The sequence below is a fragment of the Mauremys reevesii genome, linkage group 4, assembly GCF_016161935.1.
Source record: "Mauremys reevesii isolate NIE-2019 linkage group 4, ASM1616193v1, whole genome shotgun sequence".
NCBI lineage: Eukaryota > Metazoa > Chordata > Testudines > Geoemydidae > Mauremys > Mauremys reevesii.
In genome coordinates, this window is record NC_052626.1 from 109,193,481 (window position 1) to 109,215,815 (window position 22,335).

General features: G+C 42.9%; 1 protein-coding gene across 2 annotated transcripts in view; it reads left to right on the forward strand.

Moving 5' to 3' along the window:
- The first annotated feature begins 10,220 nt into the window (after window positions 1-10,220).
- Window positions 10,221-22,335, forward strand: part of LOC120404414 (toll interacting protein) — a 56,676-nt gene continuing 44,561 nt past the window's right edge. The window contains exon 1 of one of the 2 annotated variants that reach the window (XM_039536898.1): window positions 10,221-10,352. Coding sequence is in view for 1 of the 2 variants with exons in the window: in XM_039536897.1 (XP_039392831.1) it covers window positions 13,377-13,409 (33 nt within the window). In the remaining variant the exon portion in view is untranslated. Of the gene's footprint in view, window positions 10,353-12,994; window positions 13,410-22,335 lie in introns of those variants that run through there. The other variant, XM_039536897.1, reaches the window with a different exon arrangement.

Below are 22,335 nucleotides of genomic sequence, written 5' to 3' on the forward strand. Positions count from 1 at the left end.
CATGAACATTTCCTTATGCAGCAGAATCTCCAGGTAGCTGGATCCACCAGGTTTCCTACAGCTTTCTATTCTGTTCAGGTTTATATGCCATACCGATCACCATGGTATCAGAGCACCTTTGCTGCTCTGAACCAAAAGAGCTGGAGCAGGGGTGCTGAGGATCTGCCACAAACACAGTACAAAGTATACAGCCCAAAAATATGAATAATAAATTGCATGGGATGTGCAATTTGAAGAAGGTGTGGCCTTAGAGGTGGTAGATGTATTTTTTTACCTTGATTATTATTTATATTTAGGCTAGGAGGTATTAGATTTTTATCAGTAAATGTTGATTTCATTGTACATGTGCAGCCCAATGAAAAACATTTCCATCAATAATAATAGATATTTATAGATAGATAAAGTAAGACAAATGTTGCTTGAGAACTTATAAGAGTGAAAATCCAGTGCTTGTTACAAATGGGCTAACGAATGAATGGTAAAACCAGGTTTGATTTGTTGATCTAAGGATATTTACTGTATATATTTTGACATGTAATGTTGCCAATTTGTGTTTTAACAATTTATACATTTTAACTTTTTGTATCTTAATGTGTACTGTCATTAAGTTGTCTACCCCACAATAATTTCCCACAACTGTGAAAATTTAACAGATAAAAATCTAAAAAATACTTGAAAATAAACACTGATATTATCTGTCACAATTATAAAAAATATTGAATTCTGCCAAGCCTATTTATTTTGCAGTAACTCCCCCTGATGCACCTTGATGTAACTGCCCCACCCAAGCCTGGATAAAGTGGGGTGGATTGAGTGCAAAGCTAACCACCTAGCTTCATAAAAACACCAGCCTGGTCATAAAAACAAAACCAGGCTACCATTCTGGCAAAAATGACCAAGAAGAATGGAAAAGACTGGTTTCTGCCTGATGCACCAGCGTTGGCGTGGGAAAGATGTTTAAAACAAAATAAAAAGTAAAAGTAATATTAGGGGCCCTGGACATGGACCGGACCCCATTTTAATAGGCAGTGTATGACAGAAAGATGGTCCCTACCCCGAAAAAGCTTATAATCTAGCTAGCAGGCTTAGTCTCTTCACTACTGGGTATCAGGGATATTTTTCAAGCCCTTTATGTATGTGAGTATCAAACAAGTCAAGGACCAAGGTGTGTATATGCATAAGTTGAGTAACCACTGTGTGGTTGTATCACTGTGACCCTTGCTTTCCACACTCCATGACTTGTGGGTTGTCATGTCTGTGATTTTTAAACTATAATAAGCAATTTGGGCCAGGAGACGTGTCTTTGTATGTCTTCTGTGAAGGACCCTACACACTTTTGTACATTATAGTATAATTAATAATGGAGCCAAAGGAAAGGGTGAGAGGGATCACACAAAGTCAAAGCAGAAAAGAAAATGAGAGAGAAAAGAGAAAGAAGAAGAAGAAAGAGACAAGGAAGATAAAGGAGCGCACAAGAGACTAGCTAGAGGACAAAGAGAGAAAATGAGGAGCAGATGATGAGGAAGAAGACAAAGGGAGAGATCCAGGAGGGAGGAGATAAAGGACAGAGGGGAAGAAAATGGGACTTAGAATGAAGGTGAGATGGGGAAATTTGGCATTTAAACTTTTATTACAAAATAAATTTAATTTATTAGCATTTTAGCTTCTTTAATTACTTTTCAACCTTTTTTTTAATTATGCCCATATGTTGTCAGTAACAAGGTTTTATGACTTTTGTTCTCTCACCTTTCCCTTGGCTTCCATTCATACTTTAATTACCATATTCACAATGCATTCATCAGATGTCTCGCATAATATTTTTGCACCAGTGCTTCATGGTTGTAGTGATACTCCACTTGGGGAAACAGTAACACCTGTCTCTCCTAACTGAAGGCTACTTGCAGTTCTCTGGGATGCTCACAAGATGGCAAAGCTGAGATTTTTCACAGTGGTTTCAGGGATTCATCAGATAATAGATATGTGTAGATTTGGGTAGCGTTTTATTTATTTTAAAGCATTTTGCAGCACACTTTAAAATGATAAAAAATTAAAATGAATAGAATTTGGGTGGAGAAAGTTTATTCCTGCTGAATAAAAAGGAAATTTTTTGCCCAGCAAGAGAGGAAATTTGACTTCAATGAAAAATTATGATAGGAAATCCAGGAAGCTACAATGTTAACCTTTGTACTGCAAATGTATACATGTAAGGCTCCATTATTAATTATACTATAATGTACAAAAGTGTGTAGGGTCCTTCACGGAAGACATACAAAGACAAGTCACAGGAAACTATAAATTAATAATGTCACAATTTTTTTGTTTTTCTTTCTTCTTTGGATGGCAAATTTTGTAGAGGCCAATGACATAGTCTCAAATCTAATCTATTTGAGATTCCTGTGATAAACCCAGGTCTCTTTAATTACAACATCCTGATGTCTCAGAGGATAAGGTAGTTAAGCCAGCAGTGCTTATAATGAATTAATTTTTCCCTTGCTTGCATGGTACAGAAATGTGAACAGTTATATGGTCTTTTAATTCTCCTTCACTAACCCCCTCAACATGATATATCTATATCAGGATAAGTGTTGATTTTCCTTCTCTGGGGGCAGCTCTACACACAATTTTTGTACCGATTTAACTACATTGGTTTAGAAACTGATATACCATAGTTAAACAACTATAGTGTGGACACAGTTATACCAGTATAGAGTGTTCATATCAGTACAGATGATTTCTCTAAAGCAATATTGGTATAAGCACCTTTTATAAACCGATAGCATTAAATCAACACAAAAACTTGTGTTGACTGTTCTGTGGAAGTAAATCTTCCCTCCAGGCCCGATGCTAAAGGCTCTTAACTACCAGTAGAATCACTGAGCCCCCTTCTCTATTGCCTTGCCCCTTACTGTAGTGCTTTATGCCTCTGCAAAGGCCTACTCAAGGGGCAAGGCAATGGAGAATCAGGCCCATCATGGGAAGGGCACTCAGCACCTTCTCAGATCAGGCTCTCCCCACATAAAGTCTGAGTCAATAGGTTTGTTTACAAGTGTGTGTGAAGGTCCAGTGGGGTGTTTGGGGCCTGCTGGTCTGTCTAGCAGTCAGCCTTTCTTAAAAGGAATCTGCATTCCTATCAGGCTACTTGACCTCCATAAATCTAAATACTGCCTTTTGCTACAGCTCGCTGGGTCCTGGAGGTTATATCTTTCCAGCCATGGGCCAGACTATGAGAGGGACTCTCACTAAGAAACCCTCTTGTGGACCACTTTCCTCCTTTCACAGCTTCCCATAACATGGTCCAGCTTAGGGTGACCAGATAGCAAGTGTGAAAAACCGGAACAGGGGTGGGGGGTAATAGGAGCCTATATAAGAAAAAGACCCCTAAATTGGGACTGTCCCTATAAAATCAGGACATCTAGTCCAGCTGCATGCTCCTCCGTCTGTGACTGATAGATTGCAGTCTGTTCTTGCCTCTGTGGTGTGGCAAGATTTTTTCTCCCTTTGCAGGAATTTGCTCAATTCTTTCCTCCCCTTGCTTGGGGCAGTGTACATAATATCCCCCCACAGGGTGCTTTGTGGGGTTCAAAAGAAGGAATCTTCTCCACAGCTCTTGGGAAGAAAGAGACCAGAAGATGGATTCATACAGCAGTGGATCCACCAGCTATGCCCCTGAAAATCATCCTCACCTCCCAGAGCTGACACAATGGAACCCTTGTGAAGCAGAGCTCTGTGGCATGCCTGGGACATGAACCCAGCCCTCCTCATCCCCCCTTATGTAGACTCCTGGCAACTTGCCCCTCTGTAAACCAGAACCCTGCCTGTATCACTGCTACTCCCAGTGGAAAGGCCTGTCCCCACCTTCAAGCAAGCTAAAATGGGAAGGGACATTTCAGAATCCTCTAGACTGCGCTGTAAGCTGGAGACACTCACTCCTTCCTCTCCCTTCAGAGAGTTCTGACTGGCTCCCAAACGCCATTCTGCCTCTAACGACCTTCTGAAGGTGCAGCAACTTCACATCACACTAGCAAAGGAGGTGGTTACTTGTAGGAGAGCACTGCTTCCCCAAGTCAAGCTGGTTTCAACATATTAAAGCACTATCTCAGCACAACTGGATTATGGGCTGAGCAAATCAGAACTTGCCAATGACAGACACAGGTTTATTATTTTAGGATGACAAGGACACTATGACACCTTTGACACAGCTGCCAAGAAGAAGTAGACCAAAATATCTGCTACTGACCTTAACGTCCTCTATATTTTATATGTGGGTAACAAGACGTGCTTAAATTCTAGTTCAGACCAATATTGTCTCATTGTTTCCTGGTGTCCCATCATCTGTCTGAAGCTGTGGTATATTGAAAACTGTGTTAAAACTGCAAGCTATCACTTTAAGGGTTTTCTGGTCCTGCTTGCCTGCTAGGGGGCTCTGTAGGGAAGAGTGTGATCTGGGGTTTCAGCAGTCAGTCGGCTGAGAACCAGTTTAGAGTAAGGTGGGGTGTACCTATGGTGACCAGACATCCCAATATTATCGGGACCGTCCCAATATTAGGGGCTTTGTCTTATATATACAACTATACTTCCCCCTCACACACACACCTCCCTGAAAAAAAGTGTCCCGATTTTTCACACTTGCTACCTGGTCACCTTAGTTGTATCTCTCTGTTTTAGGGAGCAACCGTCTTTTCCCCTCTGTGGCTTTGGTTCTTGTGTGTTAAGGTTCTGGATTTTAAGAAATAAAGGAGTGTTACAGAGATTGGCAACCTTTGGCCTGTGGCCCGCCAGGGTAAGCCTCCTGGGATCACAGATCCCACTGGCTGCGGTTCGCCGTTCCAGGCCAATGGGGGCTGTGGGAAGTGGCGGCCAGCACATCCCCAGCCCACGCCGCTTACCGCAGCCCCAAAAGGCCTGGAGTGGCGAACCACAGCCAGTGGGAGCTGCGATCAGCCAAACCTGTGGATGCAGCAGGTAAACAAATTTGCCCAGCCCGCCAGGGGGCTTACCCTGGTGGGCCACTTGCCAAAGGTTGACGATCCCTGGAGTTTTATGTTGTAACCTTCCAGAAAGATTAAAAAAAACATGACACTCTAACTTCTCAGTTTGTAAGCTGTGAACATAACAGTACACATCTGTTGTCTCTTGTCTTACACTTAGATTGTGAGCTGTTTGGGGCTGGCGGTTGTCTTTGTTTATACAGCACCTAGCACAATGGGGTCCTGGTCCATGATTATGGCTCCGAGTCATACTAATAACAAAGGAAAGAGGCAGGATTTGATCCTTAATTATTGCATTACTACTATGCTCTGTGAGACAGGAAAGACTTCACTCATGTATCCTACTCTATGTAAGGAAGTTTTGCATTCCTATTTTATAGCCACAATTCTGGGTTCTGCTGCAGTCCCTATATGCTGGTTCTGCAGTCATAGCGGGGTTGCAAAGCTGGTTGATCATCCAAACAGGGAATATCCCTTGCCTAAGGAGGAGTTCCCTGGTGACATAGGGCTGGTAAAACAACTTTGCACTGCATCTTCTTTGCAGCCTCTGGTGTAGGGATATGTTGTTGGTGTGGCCAGAAGTCGACAGGGGCATTCTGGAAGTGTCATGGCCAGAATGTATTGGCTATCTGGGGGCTGTTGAATGGTAATCTCCCATTTTTATAGAAAAAATCACAAAATATTAAGTTTAAGATAGGTTTGCTTTCTCCTTGGAATCCTTTTCCAGTAGCTTGTAATTATGATGGGATTTTCTTGCAATGGGAGAAACTTTACAGCTCATTTTTTTTATGTTTTAAAGCCTTCCATCCCCTGCTAGGTGAAATTCCTGTATTTATTACCGTTACCATTTTAATGAGCTGAAGTTTTGCATTACTTTGGTTCAAATGCATCAAATGAGCTAATAAGCACACTCAGATTTAATCTTTTGTACCTCTTCAGCAGAAAAAACACAGTAAATAAATGAATAACATTGATCTGAAATGTTGGAAATGACATTAAATGTTATTAGGACACAAATTAACCCCAGAGAGGAAATAAATAAAACCCAGGTCACGTTTAAATATTTTTAAATTGATTTACATTTTATTACAAAACTTTCTTTGTCAAAGGCATAGTAACAACACATACGCACACTTTGTTAAAGTAATATCTCAGAATATTCACATCATGGCAAGTGCACACAAGAAATAATCACAAAGGCATAAAGAATTATGCATGCTGGGAGTGCTTGTAGAAAATTCCAACAAATATATCTCACAACCAACGGCCAGTTTCTGACCTCAGTGAATTGGATGTCCCTCCATTGACTAGGGTGACCAGAGAGCAAGTCTGAAAAATTGGGACAGAGGGTTGGGGAGTATTAGGTGCCTATATAAGAAAAAGCCCCCAAAATTGGGACTGTCCCTATAAAATTGGAACATCTGGTCACCCTACTGTTGACTACAGTGGAGCAACTCTTGATTTACAGAAATCAGAATCTGGCCCCATGAAACAAAAATAAATAACTGTGGGTTTGTCCATCATGACCAGAACTGAGAATGCTTGAGAGACAATTGTAGAATATCAGGGTTGGAAGGTCATCTAGTCTAACCCCCTGTTCAAAGGGGGGCTCATCCCCAAATAGATTTTTACCCCAGTTCCCTAAATGGCCCTCTCAAGGATTGAACTCACAACTATGGGTTTAGCAGGCCAATATTCAAACCACTGAGCTCTCCCCTCCCCTCAAAACTAGTGCTCTAGGGGAAGATTTGAACTCACAACCTCAGCATCACCCCACACAGCACTGCTCTACAAGTATTGTGCCACTGCTAACAAGTGGTGAGAGAGCACAACCTAGATTTAAGCATAAGGATCTACTCTCATCCAGTTCAAAATTGCCCTCTCAGGTTTTGACTCTAGGAAATTGCCCAGGCTGCTCCTTATCCTGATGTGGTGCTTCTCCCTGAGCACTGGCTAAAGAATAATACCTGAATGACTATTAAAGACTGTCCTCTTCCTCTTCCCAGTGCCAGTCACAGATCTCTTCCCATGTTGTAACTATATACAGCAGTCAACCTCCTGGGAATGAGGCCAGTGGATTTGCTGAACATACGTTCTAACATGAGGGCCCTGTTCTTCCCTGCCTGACTGAATGCCAGGCAGCCAGGGAAGAATCTTTAAGTGGATGAACCTGAAACAGGTTTTCCCTGTCTGAACTCCACAGTGAAGGTGCTGGCCATAGAGGTAAACATGGACTCTGGCTCGTGATTATCTGCTGGAACCATGTAAGACCAACAGTAATTAGGGGTTCAAAGGAGAGTTTGGAGACCATTTCTGGGTGACTTCCAGACACCCCAGAGATTAATGATTAGGGGGAGCTTGCTAGGACCAATAGCCAGGGAGTCTACTTTGGGCCAGATCTTCAGATCCACTATTTTGTGTTCCTTTGCTGGTGCAAAACAATCATAAACTTTGCTGAACTGGCCATTGGAGGCAAGGCTGGCTCCAGCTTTTTTGCCGCCTCAAGCCCCCCCCCCCCAACAAAAGCTGATCGGTGGCACTTCAGCAGCAGCTCAATTGTCCCGCTTTGTTTGTCGACGACAATTCAGTGGCGGGTCCTTCGCTCCCTCTCTTCCTCTTTGGCAGTGCCAAAGACCCGGATGTGCCACCCCTTTCCACTGGCTGCCCCAAGCACCTGCTTCTTTTGCTGGTACCTGGAGCTGGCCCTGATTGGAGGAGACTCCTTATCTAGCGGAATTCATGGGTGGCCCCTCTCCCAGCCTTTCTACGCAGAGAATGTAGCCAGAGGCAAGAAGGTGTTGCTTTATGTGCTTAAACCCAGCAATCCCTGGCTCCAGGATCAGCCCCTTGGGATCTGGGAAATTGGCAGAATGCCATGGGAGTGGCTCAGTGCCACTGATCACAGGTTCAGGGGATAGCAAAACTACCTTTGTACAGACCTGACAGAAGTTGTACCATGGTACACAAAGACCAGACTCAAGAAACTGTGGCTGGATAGTGTTCTTGGGCCAAATTCATCTTTGGTGTAAGTCAGATGAATTGCATTGGAGTGAATTTGTCCGCCTTTGTTTAAATCTAAATCATGCTTTTTCTAGCTCATTCCTCGTTGTAAAGGCAGGCAGATAGACAAAGCCTTTTATTTTTAATCCATGTGAATGTTCAGTGCTATTGTTTGTTGATGATAGATGCTCTCTTTTTATGGTTCAGTCATAGGGAAAGGACTGCTTTGCTTCATTTATGATCCTATAGCCTGAAATGAATTCTAGTTCTAGCAGAGGAACAGTTTGTAAATATACCAGAGAGCCTGCCAGCCTCTATCATCAGCTAGCTTCTTAGCTTGCATCTGGTGTCAGCTGTATTATCTTCCCAACACCCCACACTCGCATTTCAGTTATGTCCCATCATGTCCATTTTCTGAGCTAGTAAGACAAGAGCAAGAAGTTGAGGCCTCTCCTCCTCCATACAAGTGCTATGATTGAGCTGAAAAAAAATCTGTTATATATTTGGAATGCTCTCAATTGCACTGTTCTATTTCCAGCTGTTGGAATCTGCACTAGAATTTTAATTAATGACTAAATTCATGCAGCAGATCCGAACAGCAGGAAACAGCTATGTTATTTAAATAGGCTTTGCAATGATCAGATTGTATCTCTCAGAACAGCACTCAAATGAATACTGAAGCTGTTTGTTCTTCTGAAAAGACTGGAATTGCATAATAGGTTGGAAGAAGTCGAACACTGAACATTCAAAAAATCACTAAAACTGGGCTAGCTACAATACAGTGGTGGCACACCTGGTATGAGGGCACAGGTGGTTTCCTAACCAAGAGCCAGATCACCCCCACCTGCAGAATATCAGGGAGGAATATTCTGTCAGCTTCCCCAGGCAGAGTTTCCAAGAGATGGTTCTATGATTGAGTGGATGGAAATTTGCTGAATGGACAGGGAGTTTGGACTCTGGAAACTGTGGCCCCTTGAGATCTGCACACTGGTGGTGTCTGTCAGGTGGTCCTATGCCTCCACACTACCTCATGAACCCCTGTTGCTCTGATCCACTCCTCTGCCAGCACGGCTTCAGATAGGCCATGATGACAGAACTTCCACCATTGATTGCTGCCCCAGGACACCCTCAAAAAGGACATTTTCTTGGGGAGAGGGAATCTGTGGAAATGCTAACAGCATAACTTGGGAGGTGATATTTCTGTGAGGCACTATGGTGACATTTTGTTGCCATATGATAGGGCTGTTCCACTGCTATGTCACCACATAGTATCAAGTTGCTGTATTCAACACAGTGGTGATATTTCAGCACAAGGTGAGGATGTTCTCCCACTACATATCCTTGCTGCATTACAATTCTGTTTCAGTGCAGTGTTTAGCTGCCATGATGTTGTGCCACATTATAATGTGCTGGAGACATCTTAATGCCCTGTTGCTGTGATGCATCACAACATTTCAGCACAAAGTGATGGTGATGTTTCCTCAGCCCATTGCTGTGCTGTGGCCTCACAAGGCTGTTTCAGTGCAGTGTAATAGAGATATCTTATTGCCCTGTCACAGTGGTGCATTGCCATGATCATTTGGTGCAAGATGACAGTAATGTGGCCAGTCTTCACATTGTCATGCTGTGTAACAATGGTATTTCAGTGCCATGTTTCATTGCTATGCCGCTGTATCACATCGTAATCATGTTTCAGTGCAATGTGAGGCTGGTGTTTCATTATCCCATCATTGCATCATGTTTTGATGATGTTTCAACACAAGGCAATGGAGACATTTTACTCTCATTTCACAATGCTACGTCCTGATGAGGTTTCAATGTAATGACTATGTTTCACCTCCATTTTGTAGCACTGCATCACAGTGAGCTTTTGGCACAAGAGAATGGTAATGGCAATCCCTCCCGCCAGGGTAATGTGGTTATCATGATTTTTCTGCACAATGTGATGGTGATGTACTATATTGTTGCACTGCAACACAATGATTTTTCTGTGCAAGGTCATAGTGACACTCCACTGTCACATTGTCCCACTACCTCCCAATTATATTTTGGTCTGAGGCAATGGTGTTTAGCTGCTACATTGACATGCCACTTCATAATGGCATTTCAGCAAACTGTGATGGTGATGTTTCACTGTCAAATTATGATGTTTTAGTGCAAAGTGACAGTGATGATGTTTTGGTGCCATGTCATCACCTCCTCACAATGCTATTTCAGTGCAAGGTGATGGCGGTAATGTTTTACCCACACATTGCCATGTCATAGCCCAGTGAATTCAAGCACCGTGTCATTATGATGTACTGCAGCAGTGTTCTGGCCCAATGCTACCTTGGATTAGGATGATGGTGTTTCAGTGCAGGGCAGGTACTTCTTAGTGTCTTATAGTGGCTCATTGGTGCCGCTGGGTGTGTGGGCTCTTTGGAAAGGGCTGTCTTGCCACAGGGTGGAGCTGTCTGAAATTGAGGCATCTTGGGGTGGAACAGTGGTGTCTCAATAAGGGACAAAGGCATTTCAGGGTTGGGCAGTGGTGTCTTGGCATTCAGTGGCAGTGTCTGTGTAGCATAATGGACATTTTGGTGTGTGGCACATCAGAGGTGATCTGGAACAGAGGCATCACACAGAATGGCGGATTGTCCTGGGTGAGGCTGTCTCATTGTGAGGCAGCCAGTGGTGTCTTAGCAAGGCGTGGGAGTTTCTCTGTGCAGTGTGGTGGTGCCTTGGGGCAAGGAAGTGGCCATTTTGGCATGGAAGGATGGAATCTCAATATGGGGCATTTCAGGACACTGATGTCTCTGGGTAGGGCTGTCTTGGGATGGAGGAAGGCTTTCATTGCAAAGGTACCTCAGCATAGTGGCATTTTGGCAGGGGGCAATGGCCTTTTTGGTGGGGGATCAGGGGCGGCTCCAGGCATCAGCATGCCAAGCGCGTGCTTGGGGCGGCAAGCCGCAGGGGGGCGCTCTGCCGGTCGCCACGAGTGCGGCAGGCAGGCTGCCTTCGGCGGCGTGCCTGCGGAGGGTCTGCTGGTCCCGCAGCTTCGGCGGACCTCCCGCAGACGTGCCACAGGACCAGCAGACCCTCCGCAGGCAAGCCGCTGAAGGCAGCCTGCCTGCCGTGCTTGAGGCGGCAAAATGCCTAGAGCCGCCCCTGTGGGGGATGGTAGGGTCTTGGTGCAATAACACACCTGCACAGAGGCCATTTTGCTGAAGGGTACTGGTGGCTCAGCATGGAGGTTGTTTTGATGGGTGCAGGGATAGTGGCTGTTTTGGTATTGGGATCTTTTTGGTGCAATGTGGTGACATCTGGGTGCAGTAGTGTCTCACGGTGGGGCAGTGAGGTTCCTGCCTGGAAAGTGTTGCCAAATGCCAATCAGTGAAAATTGCCAGATGGACCTTGAAAAGTTGCTAGATGGCACAAAAAATTGCTAAACTCCAGGCATTCTATATTGTCAGTGTTTGGAAAACTGTATGATTGTTTTCTTTTGGTCACCAATAGGTCCATATGGTCCCCATGTCCAAAGATGCCATATTTTGTTCAAAACTTGCACTATAGGCAAGAATATTATGGGCTCTAGAATCATTACAGCTCTTTGAACACATATTTTCCAAATGGTTGGGGTTGAATTAAACTGTTTTACTGATGGGTTTCATGTGATTTTTAAAGAACATGAATATTAAATATAGTAAGTGTTTAACAACAGATGTATGATGAGAATATATTTTTCAAAGTGGGGAGGGCTTTTTAATTCAAGTCTTTCCACAACATGTTCAAAAAGAATAGGTTATGGGGAAAATATTACATAATTAAAAATCCTGTTTTTGCAAGTGTGTAGGATGAATTTATTTTATATCACTGTGAGAAGAACTTTTTGGAAAAGTAAGTCCCCTTTTTTTGGTTTGGCCTGGACATTTGCTGTATTTTAATTTTTAAGAAAAAAATGTAATTTAGTAATATCTTAAGTTGTCTCATTTTTAGAAAAAAAAACTTCCCCAAAAAGTCAAATACTTCTGTTTACCTACAATTGTATTCTGTTACTTCTTGCACATCAGTATCTGATTCAAGATATTTCAATTGTACAGAAAAAAAGTTGTATTTTCAGTTTATTGTCCTGTTTTAGATGTAGAACAGTGAACTAATATCTTCTCACAAGGTGAAAAACCACAGAATATAATTAAGTACAATTCATACAAACAGACTAGGCACAATAAGAGACTCAGCAAACAAATACAACCTTTCATTAGACAGCTGACAACAAAACATTTTATGCCAATAACACTCAATAATCCTTATATTTAACAAACCATGAGTTAAGGCTCAGTATATTACACGTGTGGAAAATTCACCAGGTATAAAAAAGGATTGTGTTGTTGTGGGAAGGAGTCTAACTATGTAAGAAAACACTTCCTCGTTTGCTTTAAAAAATGTATTAAAGTCATCAGCTGTTATCTTCGGGTGTTTTAACAATTCAATAAATTAAGTCTTGGAAAAAGTAAGAAAGACCAGATTTACTCCAGCAAAAGAGACCCTGTGAAAACTGCACACAGGACACCCACGTCACAGCATACACACAAACGTTCCTCACACTACACACACGAGCACGTATCTCAGCACACATGCACCTGCATCACAGGGCACACATCCATGCCCATATTTCATTCCACCATTAGGACTATGAACAGTCCCCAGCTTTCAATAAAAAGTCGCAGTTTAGCGACCTAAACAGTCGCTACGTGAGGCAACACAAACGCTACATTGACAACAGGGCTGAATCCCGGCATCCCAGCCCCGTGCCACAAGCCCACCAGAGGCACAGCCGGCACCTTCCCCTCGGCGCACCGCTAATGCACAGCGCCTCCTGCTGGAGCAGGATCTCCTCTGGGCCGGCGGGTTCTGCGCCCTTCATCCACAAAGGGCGGGGGTGGGGCCACATCCCATTGCACAGGCGCAGTATAGCGGTGTCAGAGACATTTGCACGAACTCAGTCCCAGGCCTGTCATATGCGCATGCGCTAACCAAGCTGCCGCGTCGCTCCCCCAACCCTTCTCAATTGGGGGAAAGAGCGAGCTGAGTTGCGCATGCGTATTACCTTATGGAGAAGGGGGAAATGAAGGCGCGAACTCCCTTGCCGCATGCGTAAGGCTGGAGACCAAAGGTGGTGGGGTCAGTGACAAACCGCCGGACAGCGCATGCGTGTTACTTGCCTAGCGGTTCGCTTTTGGAAGCGGCCGAAGGGGGCGGGGTTTGGAGCGGGAAATCCGTTGCGCCACGCGTGCGCAGTGCCGAGTAAACGGGGCGGGGCTCGGCTTGCGCTCAGCTGACGCCGGAGCCTCGGGTTGAGAGGGTCGGTTAACGGCGGCAGCGGCCTGTTCGGGCGGAAAGCGGGTCCCCGCCATGGCGACCACCGTCAGCACCCAGCGGGGCCCGGTGAGTAACCGCTACCCGGGGCCGGGGGCGAGGGCAGGGTGTCTCCCCCTCGTTCTGGGCCCAGGGGCAGGGTGTCTTCCCGGTCTCTGTGGGCAGGGGCCCTGCCCTGGCTCCGCTCTCTGTCCCCTCTCACCAGGGGCCTGGGTCCTAGGGGCCGGGCGTCTGACCTCTCGCCATAGCCCACCCTGCCCGTGGGCCTTGGGCAGGCTGGCTCCCCGCCATTCATTCCCTAGCGTCCGGGGCCAAGGGGGGGGCAGGGCGCTCTGTGGCTCCCCATTAGGGTGAGCAGACAGCAACGGAGTGGGGGGTAATAGGAGCCTATATAAGAAAAACCCCCAAATCGGGACATCTGGTCACCCTACTCCCCATTGCCATCACCCATGGGGGGGGAGTCTGCCCCTTCTTCCCACCTTGAGAAGGGCTTTTAAGGACGGGGAGGGTCCCTGTGCCCATCCTCCACTCCCCACGTGGCACACCAGGGATGGGAGACTCTGCCTCTTCCCTCAGCATAGCCCATTAGGCGGAGGAGGCGAAAGAGTGACCCTTGGGGAGCCAGAGGGAGCGCGGAGCGGTGTATGGGGTCTGCCCTGCTCGCCTCCCTGAGAAACCTGCCGCTGGGAAGTGAGACGTTAGGGGGCAGCTGTCTCTGTCTGCTGTTCAGGGTTGACACCTGAAGGGTGTGTGTGGAGAGGGGGGCAGGGTTAGGTGAAACTTCAACCACAAGTTGTGTGGTGATGAGCCGGTTTACAGCAGCGCATAAGGGTCATACTGGATTTGATTTGAAACAGCCATCTCCTAGGTGTGTGCACAGGTGACACATTGACATGGGTCACTGTCTACTGCTGCCAGTGGGCTCTCCTCACCGCTGCTAGATGCTATATGACACAGCTGATGAAACATGTGCCTTAGTTGCACACCCCATTCCTGCACTTTGTGTCCAGTGGCGGCACAGGCTAATGTGGGGAAGACCTGTTTTTGAAATTTTATTTTTGAGGATTTAAAATGACTTAACCAAAATATACAGAGACCAAACAGAACAATGAATCTGTGTAAGAGATGCTGAGAGACGAGAAGACTGAGTCATTCCATTAAATTGCTGTACTGTACTTAAAGTGCTATAGCTGCCTTTCTCATCTGATGATGGTAATATCCTTTGGGCATCTCCCTAGCTCTTTCTTGAATCATCCCATTTCTATTAGCTCTTTCTGAGTGGTCTTCTTTATATAGTGGGTTTTAGTAATTCAGTTTTGTTGGTGAGAACTAAAATCTTTATGTGGACTTTTTTTTTTAATCTTGATTCTTTTGGTTAGGGACCTACGCATCACCAATTATTATGACATTCAATTTTATCTCCTTAGGTTACAGATGTTCTCTTACTAGTTAAAGGTATCTCAATTTGATATTTTGAATGTCTTTTCTCTGCAGCTCTTATAGACTGGGTTTTTTGGGGAAGAAGATTGAAGTTGGGGAAAGATAGATACATTAAGCTTTCTGCTGTTACTTGGTGGTATCACCAAGTCATTTTTAAATGAAATGATCTTTTAAAGTTGTTGGTGTGCAAAGAGATGAAATTGCAATGTTACTTCCAAAATAGTAAATGACAGCATGTAACAGTTTTTTAGAAGAGAGATTTTGTTATAGTTGTGATGCCAAAAACAACTACTCAATATTTTGTACAAAGCTTGTTCGTTTAATAGAAAAATGGTATTAATCTCAGGTTATTAACTGGCTGAAATTTAGAAGGTGGCTTAAAATATAAAACATGTTTAGTCAGTGTTTGCTATTTGCTGATATCTGGCGTTCATTTGTCAATCTAGAAGTTACTTCATATCTACATATGTTCTTGATATTTAATGTTTACATTAATGTGAGCAGTGTATAACATAGCACTTGTCTGTCATATTTCAGATGATTTTAAGGAGAAATTATGCTGATGATGTCCCGGTAAATTATCTGTAATTCAGTGCTATGTATGGATTTAGGCTCTTCTGTACATATGTTTAACACAGTGTTGTGATTTTTGCTTCACTTATGTAAAACTTTAACTATCACTTTTTATTTGTAAATGTGAGAACCCCTGGTGAGGGCTCATGCCTTCCTCCCCAGTTTTAACATTCGGGGTTTAGCCCTGTAATGTAATCCTCATCTCTTCAGAAAAATGACTTGCAATATATAATTAAATAGTCTCGGATTCCTAAGGATGCCATGTAGCTGGAATACATAATTCCCCTTTTTTGAGCCTCTTTCCACAGCAAAAGATGCATTTTCTATATTTCTCTACCTGTAGCCTGGAAGGCATACAGCTTTTTCCAAAACTGTACTGCAAGTAAGTAACCACTAAAGGGTGCTAAAGCATTAAACATTAGGTTCCATCCACCCCTATGCTGTGGAGAATGTGACCTCTGTGGTGGTATTAGTTTACCCAAGCAGGAAGAGTTCCAAGGTTCTCAAGTGTGGGTGCCTGGCAGCATATAATAGAATTGAATATGCTACCTGCTGACATCAGTCTTTTTATGTCCATGCTTCCCAATTTGTAGCTTTCATTTGTACATATTAAGTTACAGTCCCTGTCATTTAGTTTATCAGATGATTAAAAACTGAAGTTCCTTCTGACAATCAGTGGCAAATGTTCAGGTAGAATATTCCTGGCTCTTTTCATACCCTGGTGTCTTGACCAATATTCTTCCTTTCACAACAACATAGGTTCTAATATGTGAATTATGGCTGATTTTTTTAATGGCAGCTGTAGTTTTTTGTAGCTATTGTATGATCAGTATCTTTAACATGTGCGGTTGATGTGAAAGGTGCTACTAAAAAAAATTCCGTTCTAGTTAAATCTGAGACGAAAATATGAAGTTCACGATTCCTTAAACTGCTCCTTTTTGCAGTCAATTTTGTGTAAATTGGCAAACAACTTGATAAGATACGACATCTTCCAGCTATTTTATCATTCAGAGCTCTCTTGCTAAAGAAGTGCTGCTCTTTGTGGATATAAATTAAATTTGACTTGCTGTCCTCTTCTCATGCTCTTACTGGAATGTATGAGGAATCCCTAATTTAACTGTATTGCAGAGGGATGTACTTGGACTTGAAATGCCAGTGTACAGTGATGGCAAATGTCATCTAGCTATCCTGCTGCAGCTTGGTCAAGGATCAAGCTTTGAATTCTGCAGTAAATTCAGATCTCAACATTTCTAGCTTCTCCATGCACTTAATATTTTTCATACAAATATAATAGAAGATGTAAATGTTACATGCCTTTGAGTCACAGTTGTGATATGGTGGTGGTCTCTGTGGTACACTGTCACAGAAAATGTGCAAAGTGTTGTAGATAATGCTACTGAGTGCTCATGTACTGAAGAAAAATGCTTTCAGAAAGCTATCCTGATTCACTCAAAGGATTTCTGATACATCCAGAATCATTGTCTGTTAAGCAAAAAAAACTTCATAGGAAAGGAAGAAGGTTTATTGATGTGTGTGCTGATGTAGAAGAATTCAAAACTTGTCAGTGCAATCAGTACTTAAATTTCCAGGATAAGCAATTTCCACACCCTCAACCTCTTCTCCACGCAAACACAGACACTGAGGCTATGTCTATACTAGAAACTTCAAAGCGCTGCCGTGGCAGGGCTTTAAAGTGTGAGTCTGGTCACAAGCAAGCGCTGGGAATGAGCTCTCCCAGCACTCCTGTTAATCCTCCTCTACAAGGGGAATAGCTCCAAGCTCTGGGAGCACGCAGTGCTCCGGGGTTGTCCACACTAGTGCTTTAAAGCGCTCAAAGTGGCTACATTCAGGGGGGTGATTTTTCACACCCTTGAGCCAGGGAGTTAGAGTGCTATAAAATGTAAGTGTAGACAAGCCCATACTTTTTAAAGCAAATCTGAATGTCAATTAGCTATTCCTGCATTAGCATTTTCAACAAGAGGAAACTGAGGCATGGAGGTTCAATGTCTTGTCCATGATCACACAGTAAATCTGTAGCTGAACATTAGAACACGGATGTCATGGTGTCCAGTGCTTAAACCACTAAAACATATATCTTCTATGGATCATGATACTGGAATAGTAGTTTTGATCTTGATCAAAAGGTTGGTGGGTTACTTCATTCCATCCAAAAGCTGCAGTTGTTCTACAGACTGGTTTCGTAGGGTATGTCTTCACTAGCAACGTGGCTGTGTAGTCGCAGCACCAGTTGGGGAGCATGAGGTATGGTCAACAATCCATGAGGAATTTCAAGTCAGTCCGATTAGTTATACAGATTTTAAAGCTCGGCTGTTCTAAGAGCTCTAAACAGTTAGCTGGTCTCAACCTTAACAGTAGCAGAGCTATCTATTGTGCTACAGCTATAATACTTGACACTTCTCTATCCTCTTTCATTTAACATTTCAAAATTCTTTGCAAACATAAACTAAGACTTCCAACATCCTTAGTAGGTAGTTAGAGCAGGAACAAATAAAATATATTATCATATTGTTTAGAAAGTAAGGTATAAAGCTTGCACAACTTACAACAGAATTCAGATCTGATTCAGTCACTATCAGTAACTCTGACACAATACTGCCTTCATGACATTGGTTCCTTCTGAATACCTGTAGCTGGAGGTACGTGGAACTTGTAGGTTAAATCTTTCCTGTCTGAAATTTAATTTTTACAGAATGCAAATATTTATAGAGGAGAACATTCAAACACTTGGTTTTCCGATGCTTGGCAAATATTTATTTTATGTTGAATATTGTATGCTACCTTTTTCTTAAAAAACAAACAACTCAAAACGAAAACAGACTGAGCTTGAGAGAAGCTGTAGGGCAAGCATTTATCTTCCTACACCACCTTTAAGAAATGTATTAGTCATACTGCACCACTCTTTGCCTTGGAACTTTGTTTTTCTCCTCTTACTAAAATACTGAAGTGAGGCCCTATCCATTCCATGTTGGGAGACCTCGTTACAAAAGTCACTGCCCTGACATGGTTAAAATAATTTAGTCTTGTAGATGTAAATGTGCTACTGAATTGCGTTATGACTTTAGATATCAGAATAACTTGATTTTCCTTAATGGTTGCAACAACAATCATTTTGGGGTATATTAACTGTATCACACTTATCAGAAGCTTTTTGAAGTCTATTTTTAAGACTTTGATGGAAAAGAGAAGAGGGAGGTCAGTGGGTCTCTACAGAGGCCAATATATTCTGAACTCTAGTTACTAATAAGTAAATCTTCAGTTCTCTAAACTGTGTGTTTAAATCTCAACCATAGTGTTGAAATAACTATGGTTAGAATGTCTGTCCTTTTAAAAGAAAGATCCTGCATGATGAATAAACAGTTTATCGAATTAGGTGAAATGGGTCTAAGCAGATTGCTGAATGCACACAGTTTTGAGTGGGCTTGTTGAGCCCCAGGGACAAGGTACTTACGTGAATAATTAGAATGCTGTGTTTTCCAACTGTGGCAACATTTCAAAGGTATAATAATTCTTTTCATTTATGTAGCATAGGCCTCAAATAGGAAGCTCCCAAAGTACATTGCAGGTTTTGGACCCAATTTTCAAGGTTGAGTGCCCAAATCCCTGATTTTGCTACTTAAAAGGACGTCCAAATGGGCATTTAAGGTATCCAAGTTTCAGAATTGACCTCTCAATACATAATAGTTGCTTCACCTACCATTCTTTGTCTGTAGCCAACTCTGAAAAGGAAATATGCCATAAATTTTGAAGCCAGCAATACTACATGTTCTTAATGAAAAAAATCATACCTTCATATTTCAATTGGATATGTTTAGTTATTAGAATATAAATATTCAGGCATTTGGTTGATTCATTAAAATAGATTTTGAAGTGCAAAAAAATCCAAATCAATTAATGACCTTTACTACAGGACTTTCACAACTTGCGCGCATTTAACATGCGCAATTTCAACTATATGCGTATGGCCGGAGTGGAGGGCCATGGCCTCAAGTGGGGGGCGTGGCCTCAAAATTTAACGGTCCTGTGGCTGGGAGTCCCAGGGCCTTTAAGTCACCTAGGGGGCTCCCAGCTGCAGAGGTGGCTGGTAGCCCCTGTGGCGAACTAAAGGGCCTAAGGCTCCAGCCACTGTGGAGCTGCGGGCCCTTTAAATGCTAGCCCCAGCCCGGCTGCCAAAGCTGCGGGCGGGATTTAAAGGGCTCCTCTGGACTCCCCGCCATGGTGGGAAGCCTGGTGGAGCCCTTTAAATGCCCCCCCTGGCCCGGCTGCAGGAGCTGCAGGAGGGGTTTAAAGGGCTTGGGGATATAATTTTGGCTATATGCGGTTTTTGCTTTACATGATAACCATGGAACCGAACCCCTGCCTAAGATGAGACTTGCCTGTACTACCATTTTTCAGACAGACAAATTCACTCTACTGATCAGCTCAATTTTATAAAAATAAACTAAAGTTGGTAAGACGTAGTACTTCTTAAATGAACCTCTCTATGTATGAATTTTCTTTGCTCAGTATTTTTCAATCTAAAAACGAAAACTGTAGGTGTTTACAATTTGAAAGCTTTTCCAGTTCCTCTCAACTTCTGTCACTGTTCTCTGGCTTGTACTCCATATTGTGCATCCTGTTTGTGAACTGGTTTCAAAGTACAACGAGGACAACACTCCATCTGTGTATTTTCATTGTGGGGAAACAAACACACTCTGCAAATGATTGTTGGCTCAAAAGACCAGCTTTGTATTAACTCCAACAAATTGGGATGGATACAGACAATGTGCAAGTCAGTGCCAAGCGGACAACAGAGAGGATTTTGTGGTCAGCAGCTTGCTGGTGAAACATGGAGTGGGCTGGATGTTACAGCATCTCTTAAACAGTATAGTTTAAAAGATGAAATCCAAAACATCTTCATTTTGTTACAAATGGAAGGAGTGAGACTTAAAAATGGAGATTATTATGGGGTCTGCTGTTTCGGTAACTTCACAGGTGAGGGTTTACAGGGATACGTATCACGTTTCCCCCTCTTGTGTCCCAGGAGCCAGAGGTGGGGACAGAGGTTTCAGGTTTCCCAGCCTCCCCACACAGTGGGGACAGGGTGAAGCCTACTTCTGGCCAGGGCTTCCTAGCATATAGCAGGAACAGCTGATCCAAGAGGGCAGTGGGGATTTCCTGTCCAGACTAGAAAGGCATCACCAGCAAAGGTCTTTGTTTTCAGGGCCTAGGTTCTGGATTTGCATGGGGTAGGAGAGGAGAAGGATACAGTAAATTTCTAAGTATTTTCAAGCCTATCTACACTACTCTTCTAAAGCACATGAGTAACCTTAATTGTGCCTTGTAGTGACACTGTTGGGGGATGGCAAGAAAATCTAAAATGTTTTTTAATCAGTTTAATTAATTTGGGACCTCAAACACTAAAATGACTTAAGTCTAATCATGGTATAGCATGGTGTTACTACAAGGCACACTTAAGGATATTTGATGCGCTAACTCTGCATTTCCCTATTGTAACATGTTAAGGTAAAACTTGAAACAAATCTGAATTCTGAGTTCCCTAGGTTTATAATGTCTGCCTTGGGGATAATTTCAATATTTCTATACTGTATTATTTTACTGACACTTTCTCTCAACTATAAATCTGTTTTAATATAACTTTTTGTCTAGGAATTAATGTTAGTCCTTTCAAATGACTGTACCACCTGCTCTCCATTATTGTTTGTATCACTGTAGCACCCAGAGCCATTGCTCAGGATTGGGGAATTTACTATGCCAAGTGTTGCACAAACCGGTACTGAGCCCTCTTTCTATATTTAAATGTTTTGCCAGTAAACATATCAGTCCAATATAGTATTCTAGCAAAACTCTCCTAGTGAAGATGCAGTTTATACTAGCAGATAGGTGCTTTTGGTGATATAGGTTGTCTTTTTTCGCTAGCTAAACAAGCTGTACTGACAAAAGCACTCTTTTATACTGAGTCTACACTAGGACTTTTGTCAGCAAAGAAATGTTACAAAAAAATCACACACACTCCTGACTTTTCTGTAGAGGCAAAAGTTCCTGATCCTGATCTGGCCTAAAACAGTCCTTACTGCACATTGAGAACAGGTGCAACCCAGCAGTTAGTGCAGTTTTTCTACATTAGCCGGAATATTTTAAGGTTATAGGTTTTCAGTTTCTTTGGTAGCTTGTTCTGGTTGCTAGGAAATCTTAAAAAAATAATTAAAAAAAAAATATTCTGGCTTGATGAGCCGGCACTGAGGGGAACTGTCATGTTACATAGAGACTAATCTGAGTTGTGGTGAAAGCTTTTTAAGTTCATTCCCTCTAGCATTGACTCCTTTTAAATGGAATCTGTTTATATTAACTCCACTTTAAAACCAAAGAGCTAGCTTGATCTAATGATTTATCATAAATTCCATCGTTCCCTGTTGCATAGTGATGGGAGAGATTTTTTTGGACTGTACAGCTGGGTATTTTCAAAGGTAGTGGTCTCTATTCTAGTTCATAACACAAGAAATAGGAGTCACCAAATGAAATTAATAGGTAGCAGATTTAAAACAAACAAAAGGAGGAATTTTTTCACACAACACATAGTCAACCTGTGGAACTCCTTGACAGAGGATGTTGTGAAGACCAAGACTATAACAGGATTTAAAAAAGAACTAAAGTTAATGGAGGATAGGTCCATCAATGGCTATTAGACAGGATAGACAGGGATGGTGTCCCTAGCCTCTGTTTGCCAGAAGCTGGGAATGGGTGACAGGGGATGGATCACTTGGTGATTACCTGTTCTGTTCATCTGGCATTGGACACCGTTGGAAGACGGGATACTGGGCTAGATGGACATTTGGTCTGACCCAGTATGGCTGTTCTTATGTTTTATATTGAAAGCTGGACTGAGAGGTGAGTAATGAGAACAGATTTTTACATTGGTGTTCAAGCATTAAGAATATTTGTTTGTTCCATGTCTGAATAGTAA